A 15948-nucleotide genomic window follows, 5' to 3' on the forward strand; every position below is an offset into this window, starting at 1 on the left:
GATGGGAGTGGTCGCGCAGCAGGGGGAGGTGTCGACAGATTCGCCGTGGTGCAGTGACAATTTGTTACAGATAGACCGCGCGGAGAGTGCGCCGAAAGCTCGCCAGCTCCAACCTGGTCTAGTCTCAGCGCAAGGCGAAGCGCAGCCAGCGGACTGGTATTTTGACTGCCCAGCGCGCAGTGCGCCCACGTCACCAAGACCTCACAGGCAGATTTCCACACTTCCAGGCACATTTAAATGCAATTAACAACAATAATAATAATAATAATAATAATCATCACAATAACCCCTATTTATTGTATCTGAATCAGCACATACACCTATATCTATATAGATTGTCCCGTCACACTGATGGCAGATCAAAGGCATGCGTAATGGAAACTCAGCCTGACTGAATTAACACAGATGAAACCAGGGAGGGACTGAGACAGCCGTGGATGTCCCAAGAGCAGGTGTTGACACTACACACTGTGCCGTTGCAGATGATCAGCTATTTATTTATTTATTTACTTATTGATTTATTAGGGGCCAGCGCTGCATCGTCACGCGACCATAACAAATAAAACTGAAATGCCTCCGTTACGCACAGCGCTGTTTGTTTATGCTGTGATCTGTGCACACGTGTTTAAATATAGGTTAGATAGATAGATAGACCTGCTCCCTCCTCCTCCCTCCTCCCTCCCAGACTACTTTTGCATCATCAGCCCGTGCGGTCTGTTCGCGCGACCGGACACTGCCAGCTTGGACCGGACCAGAACATCAGTTTCCTCCCGTCTCACTTGCTCTGACAGATTGAGAGCTGTTGCCCAGTAAAAAAAACAAAAAAAAAACACACACACACCCCTTTTCCATTAATAAAGACACTCATATTTAGTAACCTATATTTAAACAGGTGTGCACAGATCACAACAAACAGCTGTGCGTAACGGAGATCACGGAGCGTCTCTCTTTTTCTTTTTTCTTTAGAATTTACCTGAGATGGAGTTGTGAATATCTGCTCACTATGATGCCAGGCTGCTTGTGGTTTATTTGTTTTCAGTTTTATTTGTTATGGTCGCGTGACGATGCGGCTCAATAAATCAATAAGTAAATACATAAATATAGCAGATAATCGTGTAGTGTCAACACAGCAGTAATCCATCCTCATCTTTCATCTGTGCAGCCTTTGATCTGTCATCAGTGTGACGGGACAATCGATAATAGATGTACTGTATGCTGTAATCTGTAGGTGCTGATTCAAATCTTCTCTTCCACGGTGAAATCAAACGTCCGCCTTGCGCGCGCGGCGGATTTAAAGGCGAGGAGAGGAGCTCATTTGATTGGTGAAGATCTGACTCGGCTGTGTCAAACCCACTCCACGCCTTCTCTCCTCCCTCTATGCCATTTGCGCCGGTGGGAGGGAAGTAGGCGGGATGCGCTCCGCTGCGTCTCGAAGCAAAATCGCAATCTGCTCCTGGCCACTCCCCGTTGGCGAAGCGAAGGCGAGGCGCAGGGCAGATGCGCCTCGCCTGCACCTAGTCTACCAAAGTAGAGCCCAAAGAGTCTCAGCTCACATCTTAATAACTTAGTAGGTTTGACATACAAGTTAAAATCTTGCAGGAAGAAACTTATTCGAGTAAAATGAGGTATCTTCAACAATTAAGTAGGCTAGTTGAACAAACTGCAAACAAGTGAAAGAAACTCTAGAACAAGAATGATTGCATTGTCTCCTTCTCAATGTTTTTTACTCACCACTAAAGCAGCGGTTCTCGTTTGCCTTACACTGTAATGGCGTGGTGCATTCAGTGTCGAGAGCAGAGTCACAGGAAAGACACTGCAGACCACTGTTCAAGTTGGGATCCAGGACTAAAAACAGAACTTGTTAGAGGATGGATTCACATGTTCGTCTCTTATCTTTTATTTACCAAAGTTACTCCTGTACTCACCTGGGAAGGGCTCTGAATTGCAGTTGTCTGTGTTGCAGACTTTTATAGATACAACCGCTCTCATAAATCCATAGTTGTATGAATATGTCTGAAACTCTGTGGTCGGCCACGAGACGAACGGGGCACAAGACTTGTTGATGAACTTTCCTGAACCTTCATATAATGTGCTGTTACCTGCAGGGTCACAAAGTTTGTTATTGTTGATGGAAGGAAAACACAGATTGTCTATTTTACTGTAAAAATCAATTGTACCTTCAAGTGAAGTTGTTATGCACATGGAGTCTGAAGGACATGTGATTAATTTAGTGGCTGAACATTGCAGATCTGTGCAGTTCTGACACATGAGTGCTCCAGCTGCAGCAGAGAGAAAAACAGAGGTCAGGTCAAATTATAATCTCATGTATTACAATAAGTACAATGTGTAAAACTATCAACAGCATCCGACTGCCGGCCACTGATTGGCTAGAGAGTGTCGTCACTGGAAGAGACATGAAACAACAGCGACTGTTGTTGTTCTTTCAATCGAATTAAATGATTGCTGTGGCAGAACCACACTGTGGTCCCGACAACAATGTGCATACAAGTGTGTTTGGAGCTGATATGAGGATTCAAAAAAGAGAGCTAGACAGAGCAACCGTAGCAGCCGTGCTATGACGACCCCGCCCACGCTGAGTAGGAACTATGAAATACTCAATTGTATCGGAAAATGACCAAAACCAAGTAGAGCCGAGTAGTGCTGTACTGTGTAAGGTAGTTGTTTCCTGTTCTATTGAGACAGAAACAGGGTTAACGATGAAGATAGTCACAACATATCTGTAATTTTTAGCTCTCAAATGTTTTGAAGTTTGTCGTTTTGTTCCTGCAGAAGCTCTACCGTAAGAAGTGGTGAAGTTACCGGAGCTGCAGAGCGCCCAGACCAGAGTCACAGAGAGGATCAGCTTCATCATGATGAACAGGTAAGTTTACCTGAACGCACCACTGCTCTTTATATACACCTAGGACAGATGGGACGGGGTGTTTCCCCGTTATACCAGCATGATCATTCATTCTCTTAATTAGCTGGTAAAACATGTTGACACACCTCCACACATGCACGCCTGTTTTGGTTCATTCAGACTCGTCTAGGACTGTGAAAAAAACCCAAAGTTCAACATTTAGATGAGATGAGAGTAACTTCTTTTCTTTATTTTTCTTTTTAAATTTATTTGCTATACATTTTGTTTGCTTCTGTCTGCTTTTGCTGCAACTTAAGTTTCCCCTTTGTGGGATGAATAAAGGATTATCTTTATGAGCAGTCAGTGTGTTAGTCTGGCCCAGGTTTTAAGAAACTGACAGTTAAGGGAGAAACCTACATTATGACATATTTACTGTTAATGGCTCAAACAGGCTGAACTACAAATCAACCCTGAGAAACTATGATGCAACACACAGCAAAGACAGCACAGCACAGACAGAACTGCAGCTACAGACAGAACCACAACTACAGACAGACAGGCAGACAGAACCACAGCTACAGACAGAATAAATCCGTCAGTCCTGGGCCCTGGCAGTCCACCAACACAAAAACAAAGTGCTCATTTTTCAGAAAAGGTCCGCACTACAGAGAAACAACACCAACGTCACAAACATATTGAACAAACTAATGATTACACATATTCAGGGCTAAAAATCTCAATCTTTCAGATCAATAAACACAGAACTATCAATTAGAACCTGGCTCAAAATATTCAAATCAATCACTGAACTATAACTGTATTATGTGGTAGCGAGGTGTGGGGCACACAAACTCAACAAGACAAAATGGGACAAGCATTCGACTGAAATCCTGCACACTAAAGCACCCTCCAGGTGCAGAGAGGAGCTTTAAACTTTGCATGCAGAGCTGAAGTAGGTCAATATCCTCTACTATTAAATATTAAAAAACGACCCCCTTAATTTCTGGAATCATATGAAAATAAGTGAGTCACTCTCCTTTTCCTGCAAAGCCCAATGGAGCCCCCTCTGCCTCCTAGTCCTGAGGTTGGGTGAGCTGTCAACCACTCAGGTCATTACACCACAGCCACCTCACCTGCAGTAAACAAACACCCACAACATCAAAGACAACCAAATAATGATTAAAGAAAAAGAAAAACACAGAATTGTTGGACAGAAATTCTAAATTCCCATAATAAAATGAAAAACACATGTGGCCCTAAACAGACAATACACTGTTGCAAACTACTTCAGTATAACACCTGATCAGAAACTGAGGAGAACAATGACTAAATGCACAACAACACACCTGGCTGCTTTTACTGTGACCAGGGAAACAGAGCTGAATTTCTAGTGTAACCTTCCATCCATCCATCCATCCATCCATCCATCCATCCATCCATCCATCCATCCATCCATCCATCCATCCATCCATACATACATCCATCCATCCATACATCCATCCATCCATCCATCCATCCATCCATCCATCCACTGTCCTTGTCCCAGTTTACATGCAACTGAGAAAATCGAATAACTGACAGGAACGTGTCCTCCTCCTCAACACCAGGTGGTGATTATGCGTCGTTTCAGTGGGTTAATACGGGCCCTTTTCCGGTTAACCTATTAGCCAGGCAGCAGACCCCCATTTTCTAACAACAGCAAGATAGTTAATCCTACAGCTTTGTTCATCTCGTATGTAATGAGCGTGTTACTTATTGTGCAGATACTGCACGCTATCCCCTCGTGGTCATGGTGATTTTGAGAGGCAGAGCGCCGTAACGTTACAAGAATAGCTTCTGCAACCGACTTTCTTGGATGTTTCTTGGACTACGAACCCCCCACCCGGGTCTCCAGATGCACTTTGAGGAATAAAAAACTACTCCGGAGTATTCATCAGCATGAGGGTGAGTAAATAATGACTGAATTTAATTTTTTGGTGAACTATTCCTTTGATGGAGTTGGAGAACTCCAATATTAGTCGGACTAACACGTTTACATAAACTTAGTTGTGCAGTTATAGTCGGATTAAGGCAATAATTTGGTTTTCTCACGTGTCATGTAAATGTTCTGACTACGTGATCGTGTTATTACATGATGATTGAAACAGCATTTTTACAACCCAGTATTATAAAGCATACGGCCGGGAAAAACAAGAGCAGAAAAAAAACATGCACACCGAATGCGCAATTATCTAAAACATTGCATGCCTTGCAGTGGAGAGGGCCAAGTGAGAGCAAGCTCCTGCCTCTTAAATTTTACAAGGAACTTCCTTAGTGGAAACAGGTAATTGAACTAGACCCAGGGTGGGCGAAGCCATCTGCCTTGACTGGTTGGGTGGGAATAGAGAGAGGTTGTTGTCTTAACACGAAGGAATATGTCTCAGTCATATAATCACACAGCTGGATTTACCCGTTAGCTTGGTTAGGTAATGTAGCTCCAACCCATCAGCTCCACCCACTGTGGTAACTGTAACCTTGTTGTTGAACATGATTTTTCTCCAGTCCTCATTAAGGGTGTTAATTTATCCACGTAGCTACAGTTTAGTTCCATGTTAAATTTGGTGACTGAATGAATTTGTCTAAAGTAATAATAGGGTCGTTGTATAGATGGTGCTGTGTTGTTGCACTTACACTTTGCTTTGTTTCCTTCCTTATAATACGTGAATGATAAATAATCCTCCTCTTAACCACAAAAATACTAAACTAACAGTTCAACAAGACGACGCCCAAGTGCTTTTGAAAGAGAAGAAATCTGTATTTTGGATTTTAGAGCTCAGCTCAGAGGAATCCACACCAAGCTTCACTTCAACATCAAGATAAAACATATTTTTTTAAATGACATTGCATAAAATAAAACTTAAATAACAACCTGAGATAAAAAAAACAACAAACAACAACACAATATTTGCAGTTGAAGGAACACAAACAATTAAATGAATCCATTCACCAGAATATAACAGCAAAACATACAGTGACTCTGCCTTGTTTCCCAATCTGTTTGCTTTTTAAAGCCTGTTTTAATTTACTATGAAAAACAAGAAGTAGGTGTGAATCATTTACCAGGTATACATTTTTATATTTAGCTAAATGCTGCCCCCTGTTGGTACAGTAGACAGTGAGATGCAGATGGTATTGTGACACTTGGTAAGAATGTATATGCCCTGAAATCTCACTTTATATATAGAATTTTTTTCTTCTGGGAAGTCAATATGCTATGATATTATGTTTTTATATTACAAAACAAAACAGAAGCTGTTAATGCATCTATGTGTTTATTGCATCCATGCCTTTTCTTCCCACCTCCCACCTTGCTTTACCCAGACTCCATCCACTTTTCCCTAAATTTGGATTTTCTAGTCCCTGTAACTACCAACTCATGACAGCAGAGAACAATAAACCCAAGTCCAGACTTAAGACGCTTCTTTCAGAGTCCTGGTGGCCTCAAAGGTGTTTTGTCCTGTGGTTCCTGTGCTCTAATAGAGGGTGAAGAAGAAGAGTCCCAATAGCAGATGGATCATACCCAGTCTGACACAACAGGCATCACTGGTAGTAGTTGTAGTTGTTGGTGCAGTTGTTGTGGTTGTTGTGGTTGCAGTTGTTGCAGCAGTGGTTGCGGTTGTTGGTGCAGTGGTTGCAGTTGTTGCAGCAGTGGTTGTTGGTGCAGTGGTTGCAGTTGTTGGTGCAGTGGTTGTGGTTGTTGGTGCAGTGGTTGCAGTTGTTGGTGCAGTGGTTGTGGTTGTTGCAGCAGTGGTTGTGGTTGTTGGTGCAGTGGTTGTGGTTGTTGCAGCAGTGGTTGCGGTTGTTGGTGCAGTGGTTGCAGTTGTTGCAGCAGTGGTTGTAGTTGTTGCAGCAGTGGTTGCGGTTGTTGGTGCAGTGGTTGTGGTTGTTGCAGCAGTGGTTGTAGTTGTTGCAACAGTGGTTGTTGGTGCAGTGGTTGTAGTTGTGGTTGTGGTTGTTGCAGCAGTGGTTGTAGTTGTTGCAGCAGTTGTAGTTGTTGCAGCAGTGGTTGTAGTTGTTGGAGCAGCGGTTGTAGTTGTTGCAGCGGTTGTAGTTGTTGGAGCAGTTGTTGTGGTTATCCCAGTATTACAATCATTGGTGGTACAGCAGGTTGGGTTGCTGACGGTACCAATACTTTCCAGGAAGGGCAGACTTCCCACGCTGGTAGCAGCAGCACACATGTTTGAAGATGCACAGCCAAAGGTTGGTGTGGTTGTGGACCCACTTGTCACTGTAGAATGAAAAAATTATTATTGTATAAATTCTTATAATTTTTGTGAATTCCAGCTCCTTCAGTTTACACCTCTTATGGAGAATAGTGTGTTATTTGATTTAGATCAAAAGGTAGATTATTGATAGTTTGAGGTTTTTTCCTCAAAAACAGACTAAAATGCGTGTGAAAAGTGTAGTCAGGACAGATGTCAGATAAGGAGAACACTCACCAGTTGCTTGAAAACAGCGATCCTGAGATCCAGTACACGTTAATGAAGTGGTGCATTGAGATGTGACAGGGTCACAAGTCAAACATGACAGGCTGTTGGCGGCCTCAGCAGTAGGGACTGAAACAGAAAACAACATTTAAGTGTCACAAAATGAAAATAGAGTTTCCAGTATTTTTGGTCTTCAATAAGATCACAGCCATCCCTCTGTACTTACAGGATAGAGTTTGTGAGTTGCAGTCATCTGTGTTGCAGCACTGAGCTGATGCCAGCGCACTTTGAACACCCAAGTTCACTGAAAACGTCTGAGCACCTGTGGCTGGACACAGGGAGGGCGCTGCACAGCCTTTGGTGATTTGCTGTGTTGGAGTTGTACCTGAAACAGCTACTCAGTCCAAGTGCAGTTTGTTAATGTTGATGGAAAACACACATGTATTTTAGTGAAAAGTAATCGACAACATGAAGAGGAGACTACCTGAAATAGAGGCTGTCACACACATGGTCTCTGTGGTACATGCCACTGATGATGTTGTTGAACATGCCTGATCTGTGCAAGTCAGACAATTCAGTGCTCGAGCTGCAGTGGAGAGAAAAATAAACATAAAGTCAAAGGTGTGCAATCTTTAGGGTTACAGGGTTTGATGGTTTATAAGAGTTTCAGAAATCTAATCATCATGTCATTATCATTTGTTGCTAAACACCCCATTTCCACCTGGTGATAACATCCGTCTCAGGTGGTCTGATCACACCCAAGACTCGTTCAGGATGCATCTGAGACAAGGGGGGAGTTGTGGGTTCTACAAGTGAAGACCACTTCCGCGTTAAAAAAGCTGCAGTTCCTGTCCGGCCTCTAGGGGCTGGTTCCAGAAGTGAGCAACTCTCCATTGACCGCCATATTAAAATAGCCGACTTTACAGCTTAAAAAAACATATTTACAGCCTGGTTTTTAGATTTTAAGATGTAGTGGTTGCTATGGTTTACAGATGATTTGAATTGCCCAAAATTTCACTGCTTTTTGTTTCTTGTACTATAGTGAGTGAATTTTCCCCCTGGATTTTGATCGTTTCACATGGTCAGCTCTGGTTGATTGAAATAATTAATCATCTTTTATTTAGTTCTAGTTTTTATTTATCTGTTAAATATTGGTCGTCTCGTACCTGCAGAATCTCTACAGTAAGAAGAGGTGGTCTTACCTGAGCTGGCGAGCGCCCAGACCAGAGTCAGAGAGAGGATCAGCTTCATCATGATGAACAGGTGAGTGGATGGTGACAGCACAGCTGATCAGCCTGCTGGACTTTATATAGCTACTGTACAGGTGCTTTACGTTCATGTGTACCAACGTCAGGGTTTGGGTGTGTTCCCATTTTTTACAACAGGATCATTCAGACGGTCATCCCCTCTTTTGTTCAGTGGACACTCATGTGAACACCTTTTTCACACCCTTTATAGTGTCATCAGTGTTAGTATGTTTGTTTAAATAAGAACCAAAACCAGAATGATGAAGGTTATATTCCTGAATTCCACATTTTAATCTCCTCTGTTTTCTGAGATGTTTTGGCTTCTTGTTAATACAGTTGTACTGTGACTAAAATTCGTACCATCTCTCTTAGTAATCTGTTCATCCCTTCATAATGCAGGGGGTGATCTAATAAATTATACTTGATCTCTTCATCATTTCATCTTATAGATATTTGTGTTTTACTAAATGTCATAATGAACAATTAGATTCATATGTTATGGATTGTGAGGTCACAGTGACCTTGACCTTTGAACACTAAGATGAACATAATGAAATATTTAGAAATTCCTTTAAAGTCTTACTGAGATATTGTGTTTATGAGAATATGACTGGCCTACAGAAAACCTGGACTGTAACTGTCAATGACTCATGAGCTGTATATTTTATTTGTATTTATTATAAATGAAATGTCTAAAAACCAGAGGATCTGTTTCTATGTGGAACTGACCTGTGTGTGTTATAATCAGTATACAGATCCTGCGCTTGATGTTTGTTGCATGTGTGGAATATCAAAATATAAAATCACTTGGGCGGGACAAAGAACAACACTACCACCTCAGACCCGTGTTGTTGTTTCAAGTCAGACATTGTTTTGACAAGCAGGAAACGGTCTGACATACCTGCTCCTCCCTCCCTTATACCTCACACTCTACCATCACACAGCATTACTCACCCATTCACTAACACTGTTTACATACGCAGGCGGACTGTAGTCTCTGAGCTCTGCCCACTGTGGCACCTAACTCACCTGTCAGGTGTCTGGTCAGTGCTCAGACTCGCATGTGGTCTCTGTCCTGACTCTGAGGTCTGCTGGTGTCGATGACTGAAACAGATCGTTCAGTTCAACCGGCTTATTTATGACGAATAAAATAAGTTATTTAAGTTTAAACTAAGTACTTAGATTTTAAAAAGTATTTTTTGTACAGATTTTATATATGTAGCAAATGTTCCTGTTCCTCTGACAGTGATTTGTAGCTCCTTTAACAATGTTTCAGGGTTGAAAGTTTGAATTTCCAAGTATTTCAGTCAGTGTCCATATAGACTTTATTGCGTGTACAATAAATATTATACATTTACCTTCAGACACTTTTTTGCAGCTCAAACACAAAATGAAGAAGTTAAACAAAGAGCTGTTGAATTATTGTCAGAGTAAGATTTAGAAGTTGTTTGTTATAGTTCAAGTACAACAGGTTGTTTTTCTGATGCGTCACTAAAGATGTCTCATGATCTATATGACTTAGTTCTAATCAGGCTAAGTTATCAATATGGCCAAAGTAAACATAGCTGAAGGAGGTGCTGCCTTATTGTTAATTGTCACACCTGTTGTTCAGCTGATGCCCAGCCGCCCTCTATTTATACCTTAATAGTAAGTTATTGAAAATCAAATGTACGTATTCAGCAGGTAGGTTGTGTCACACATACGCCTGTCCTCTCAATGTGACATCTGTTTTTCTTTTATCTGTGTTCAGACATGTCTTAGTTTGTTAGAAAACATTGGGTGGGTGTGTTTTATTATTGTTTTATTATTAAACTTCCCTGCTCACTGCTGTCACTTCCTCAGCTTTTTATTTGATTTTCACACATAAAACATTACAAATGCATTGACTATAGTCTTTTTTACTCCTAACAACACAGCTATGATGTAAGATGTATTTATCTACATATCAATAAGACACATAATATGTGCAAAATCGCATTTCTAATATTCTAGTAAACAACATGCAGTATTTAATTAAAGCTAATCTTGTCTGTATTTGTGCTACAATGCAGCTAAAATATTTGACATTTATATGGCATATATTATTTTAGCTCAATGGACATAAGAGCACATTAAATGATTTTAGTACAATTACAAAAGTGTCAAGTGTATATTAACAGGTTTCTTCTAAATGCACTGGTTGGAAAATTAAGTATTAATTTGACTATATCCCCTCAGCAGTCAACCAGCTTGTACGGCAAGAACACTCAAACTCAAATGATGAAATGCTTTTTTCATAGCTCAAACAGTTTGCACTGCTTGCTCTATTTCACCTAGACTCTACCATATTTCACTGAGACACTGCTGATGTTGCCCGCCCATGTTTACAAATTCACACAATTCACAGACATTTATCACAGGCACATATCAAAACACAATTCTGAAACAGGACTCCAACTTGTAACACATGGGGCCTGCTAAGCCTAAAGACCTGAACCTTGGCCTTGAGACCCTTCAACACTGCTGCAGTTTTTTTTCTTAATCTTTATTGAACTTTACCTCACTACCGCTAGGCCCTGAAGACTTGTACTTAAGGCGAAAAGACTCTAATTTCAGTTCATATTTATGTCAACACAAACTCAAATCACTTTTCTAGCTTTTATGTTCCCCTCCCCCAATGGCCTCTAAACCATGTGAATATATTTAATGATCCAATTTTATGCATTTATTCATTTCAATTTAACATTAGTGTCTTAACATTACTTTTATGTCATCCAACCTTACCTCCTCCACACTCACAAAAATGTAGAATATTCAATATGCAGAATTTAGTTTTATTAAACAACAGGTTTCTGCGTACTTTATCTCTGGGGTACCCGTGTGATGGTTGATGTTTTTAATCATAGTAGTAGGGATAGCCAAGGAGTATGCTGGATAAACAAAACGTGATAGAGCTTCCATTTTAGATAATAAAATCCTCCCAAATATAGAAAAATCTCTTTGCAACCATGAATTTAGAATTGTTTTACTCTTCAACATAATATTGTCCATATTAGTTTTATTTCTATAATATAAGTCCTTACAGATAATGAGATATTAAACTCCTTTTTGATTGCAATACCTTGAATAGACACCAGGGGTTGATCATGTATTGCCATTAATTCACATTTACTCAGATTTAGATGGAGCCCTGAAGCCTTAGAGAAAACAGATATAACCTTTAGAGCCTGTGGTATGTTGCATTTTTTAAGAAGAGAGTTGTATCATCCGCAGTTGGCTTATGATTAGAGATTTTCCCATAACATTTAATCAAATCAAATCAAATCAAACTTTATTTATATAACACTTTTCATGCATGGACATGCAACCCAAAGTGCTTTACACATAAAAAAGAAATAGAAACATAGAAAAAACAATTACAAATAAAGCCCCACCCCCCACCCCACACACACACACACACACACACACACACACACACACACACACACACACACACACACACACACACACACACACACACACACACACACACACACACACCATCATCACCATCATCTTTAATCTTATCTGCATAGTCTAATAAATCTAGTACTAATCTAATGTTGTTGTGAATTGAACGTTCTCTGAAGAAACCAGATTGGGATTCACTAATAACATGAGGCAAACCTTCTTTTAACCTGTTGACAAAGATCTGAGCGAATAGTTTGTAATCGACATTAAGTAATGTCTTAGATTATCTATGAATTGTTTGTCCTTTCCGGGTTTAGGGATGAGTGTTATTAATCATTGTTTCATTGTAGGCCTCATGTCCTTATTCATAAAACATTCCCGAATGGCGTAAAATAACAGTCCCTTGATATCTTGCCAGAAAAATTTGTGGTTAGTCCATCCTGTCCTGGAGCTTTTCCAACTGAAATGTTTTTAACTACTTTACTTTTTAGTTCTTACATTTCAATTTAAGAATCATACATCTCAACGAAGTCAATATTAAGAGGGGGAAGGTGGGTTTTTATATTCTCAAAAAGAACAATGGAACTTTCTCTGGAATATGAAGTTATTAATCGAATATTAGTAGCATTCCTCTCTTGTCTTCTTTTTTCTAGTGCACAGAAATAAGCAGTATTTCCCCCCCCCTCTTCTGTCCATTTTGCCCTGGATCTTATGAAAGCGCCATGGGCTCTTCTTAGGTATAAATCATCCAATTTTGATTGGAGAATCATAAAGTTAGACATATCTGCATCTGACATTGGTGACCTTTTACATTTCCATTTCTTGAACTAAGTAAAGTTCTTGTTTTTGTATATCTTTGCTAATTTGTTAACCAAATTTGATAGAGAATTGCCTAACTTTATATTTGAAAAATTCCCATCTATTACTATAACTCCCAATAGTTTTGCAAATCTCTAGTAGTAATTCTTTATTTTTATTTTTATTTATTTTTTACAATAGTGTTCAGACTTAAAGCAGATATCAGTGGAATGTTTTTGTTAATATAAATCCTAAATAGTCCTATTTTCCGTCAGCAATCACTTACATGAAGTATTTCAGCCTAAACACGAGTCTCTCCGTCACTCTGCTCTGCTGTAACCCGAGGAGAAAATTTTCCTTGTGGGATACAAGTGTTATCCAATGAGGAGAGAGAACGGCATGAAGGGCTGTGTGTGCAGCCAAGGGATGCGCGTGAATGTGGTGACGTAGCACGAGGACCAATTGATGCCTGACAAGGGCGGGGGCTGCTAACTCATGGTGCGTTCAAAGAAACTCGTACTTTGTGTTTTTCCTTCCTGTGAAGTCATACCAGTTCGATCTGGTACGAGTTCACGGGTCGGAAGTTACGAGTGGCCGTTATAGGGAACTTTCACAGACAACAGGATGGTAAAAACACGAGCTACGGGTTACCTGGAACGCTACCAAGTCGTAGTTGTGACTTGAAGCTGTAACTTACGGTTTCAAAAGCCTGCCTTGAACGCAGCATTAGCCGAAACGGCCGTGAAGCTGATATCTGCTTTAAGTAAGTCTGCATTAAATTTCCAATTAATATTTATATCATACTCAGTTTGACAGAACTGGCGTCACTGGGAGGAGTTGTGCTTCCTAAATTACACAGCCTGGTGTTACAGCAGGTTGGATTGGTGACATTAACTCCCAGGAAGGGCACACTTCCCACGCTGGTTGCAGCATCACAAATGTTTGAAGATGCACAGCCAAAGGTTGGTGTGTTTGTGGACCCAACCGTCACTACAGATGAAAAAAATGTCACGTTATACTGTACAGTATGTTAAAATGTTATATAATTTCACATCATTTTTGTGAATACCATCTCCTTCACTTTACACTTCCTAATGGAGAATAGTTCAACTCAGTGTTATTTGATTTAGAGCAAAAGAAAATTATTGATACGGTAATCATTTAAGTCCTTTTGTAAGTAAGTAAACGTGGAGTCAGGACAGATGTCAGATAAGGAGAACACTCACCATTTGCTTGAAAGCAGCGGTCCTGAGATCCAGTACACGTTAATGTGTGTAAAGTGGTGCATTGATATGTGACAGGGTCACAAGTGAAACATGACAGGCCGTTGGGGGCCCCAGCAGTAGGGACTGAAACAGAAAACAACATTTAAGTGTCACAAAATGAAAACAGAGTCTCCAGTAATCTTTCCTCATCTCTCTAAAGGTGCTTTCCCACTGGACCTTTTATTTTTGTCGCTGTCGCTCGTGTCGCTCCAAAAAAACTCAGCTGCAGTCTCTCGTCAGTTTGGCACAATTCAACAGATACCTGCTGCCGCCATACAACGTCAAGCTGGCTTTGCTCTGCCAGACCGGTGGAGTTGTATTACATTTCCATGATTTCAGTTGTCATAGTTACGCATAGATTACGGCAGCCAATCAGCGCTGAGCGACAAGCGACTGACGGCCAGAGATTTGGGATTTCTCATCTCGAGTGACAGAGTGAAAAATCGCTCGGTCGCTGTCGCTCGGAGCTCCAGCAATTTTTCACCTGAGCAATTAATTGCTCAGTCGCTCATTTGCATAGACTTAATATGTAAAGGTCCGGTGTGAACGCACCTTAATCTGGTCTTCAATAAGATCACAGCCAGCCCTCTGTACTTACAGGGTAGAGTTTGTGAGTTGCAGTTATCTGTGCTGCAGCACTCAGCTGATACCACTGCACTTGTAACACCCGCGTTCACTGAAAATGTCTGAACACCTGTGGCTAGACACTCGGAGGGCGCTGCACAGCTCCTGAGGATTTGCTGTACTACTGTATTTCCACCTGCAACAACTACACAGTCCAAGTGCAGTTTGTTAATGTTGATGGAAAACACACATGTATTTTAGTGAAAAGTAATCGATAACATGAAGAGGAGACTACCTGAAATAGAGGCTGTCACACACATGGTCTCTGTGGTACATGCCAATGATGTTGTTGCTGAACATGCCTGATCTGTGCAAGTCAGACAATTCAGTGCTTGAGCTGCAGTGGAGAGAAAAATAGATGTCAAGTCAATGGTGTGCAATCTGTAGGGTTACAGGGTTTGATGTTTTATTAAAGCTCAGAAATCTAATTATTATTGTTGAACTGTCCAAAATTTCACTGCTTGTTGTTTCTTGTGCGTGAGTGAATTTTCCCCCTGGATTTAGATAGTTTCATATGATCAGTGCTGGTTGATTAAAAGTAATTAATCATCTTTTATTTAGTTCCAGTTCTTGTTTATCTGTTAAATATTGGTCATCTTGTACCTGCAGAATCTCTACAGTAAGAAGAGGTGGTCTTACCTGAGCTGGCGAGCGCCCAGACCAGAGTCAGAGAGAGGATCAGCTTCATCATGATGAACAGGTGAGTGGATGGTGACAGTGCAGCTGATCAGCCTGCTGAACTTTATATAGCTACTGTACAGGTGCTGTACAGTATATAAATGTCACGGTTTGGGTGTGTTCCCATACAGGATCATTCACTGTCATCCCTTCTTTTGTTCAGTGGACATTCATGTGAACACCTTTTTCATGCCCTTTATAGTTTCATTTTCAGTGTTAGTATGTTTGTTTAAATAACAACCAAAACCAGAATGATGAAGGTTAAAAAATTCCTGAATTCCACATTTTAATGAGGATGATGACATTTTTTCTCTCCTCTGTTTTCTGAGAAGATGTTTTGGCTTCTTGTCCATACAGTTGTAGTTTTTTTAATGCTATACACTGAATGTGTGTTTGTCCAGTACAATGCACTGACAGTTTTTTTTTTTTTTTAAGTGTTTATTTGACACCAGACCACAGCAACCAGACAGTACAAACTACAGACACCAACATACCAATACAGCAACAGCACAGTTAGAAAACAACAACACCTGGTCTGAAAAGGGGATGGACGAAGCATAGCTTTTAAATTGCCATCCCCC

General features: G+C 40.6%; 1 protein-coding gene across 1 annotated transcript; it reads right to left on the minus strand.

The window, feature by feature from the left end:
* Positions 1–3973: 3973 nt before the first annotated feature.
* LOC310985378 (uncharacterized protein) lies at positions 3974–8580 on the minus strand (the record flags this gene model as incomplete). The annotated part of the gene is made up of 5 exons (XM_083970953.1): positions 3974–3993; positions 7002–7127; positions 7339–7455; positions 7553–7720; positions 8529–8580. The coding sequence occupies 5 exons, from the start codon at positions 8578–8580 to the stop codon at positions 3974–3976; spliced, it is 483 nt and encodes a 160-aa protein (XP_083827079.1).
* Positions 8581–15948: the final 7368 nt, after the last annotated feature.

This window comes from Trachurus trachurus (genome assembly GCF_905171665.1).
Source record: "Trachurus trachurus genome assembly, chromosome: 4".
NCBI lineage: Eukaryota > Metazoa > Chordata > Actinopteri > Carangiformes > Carangidae > Trachurus > Trachurus trachurus.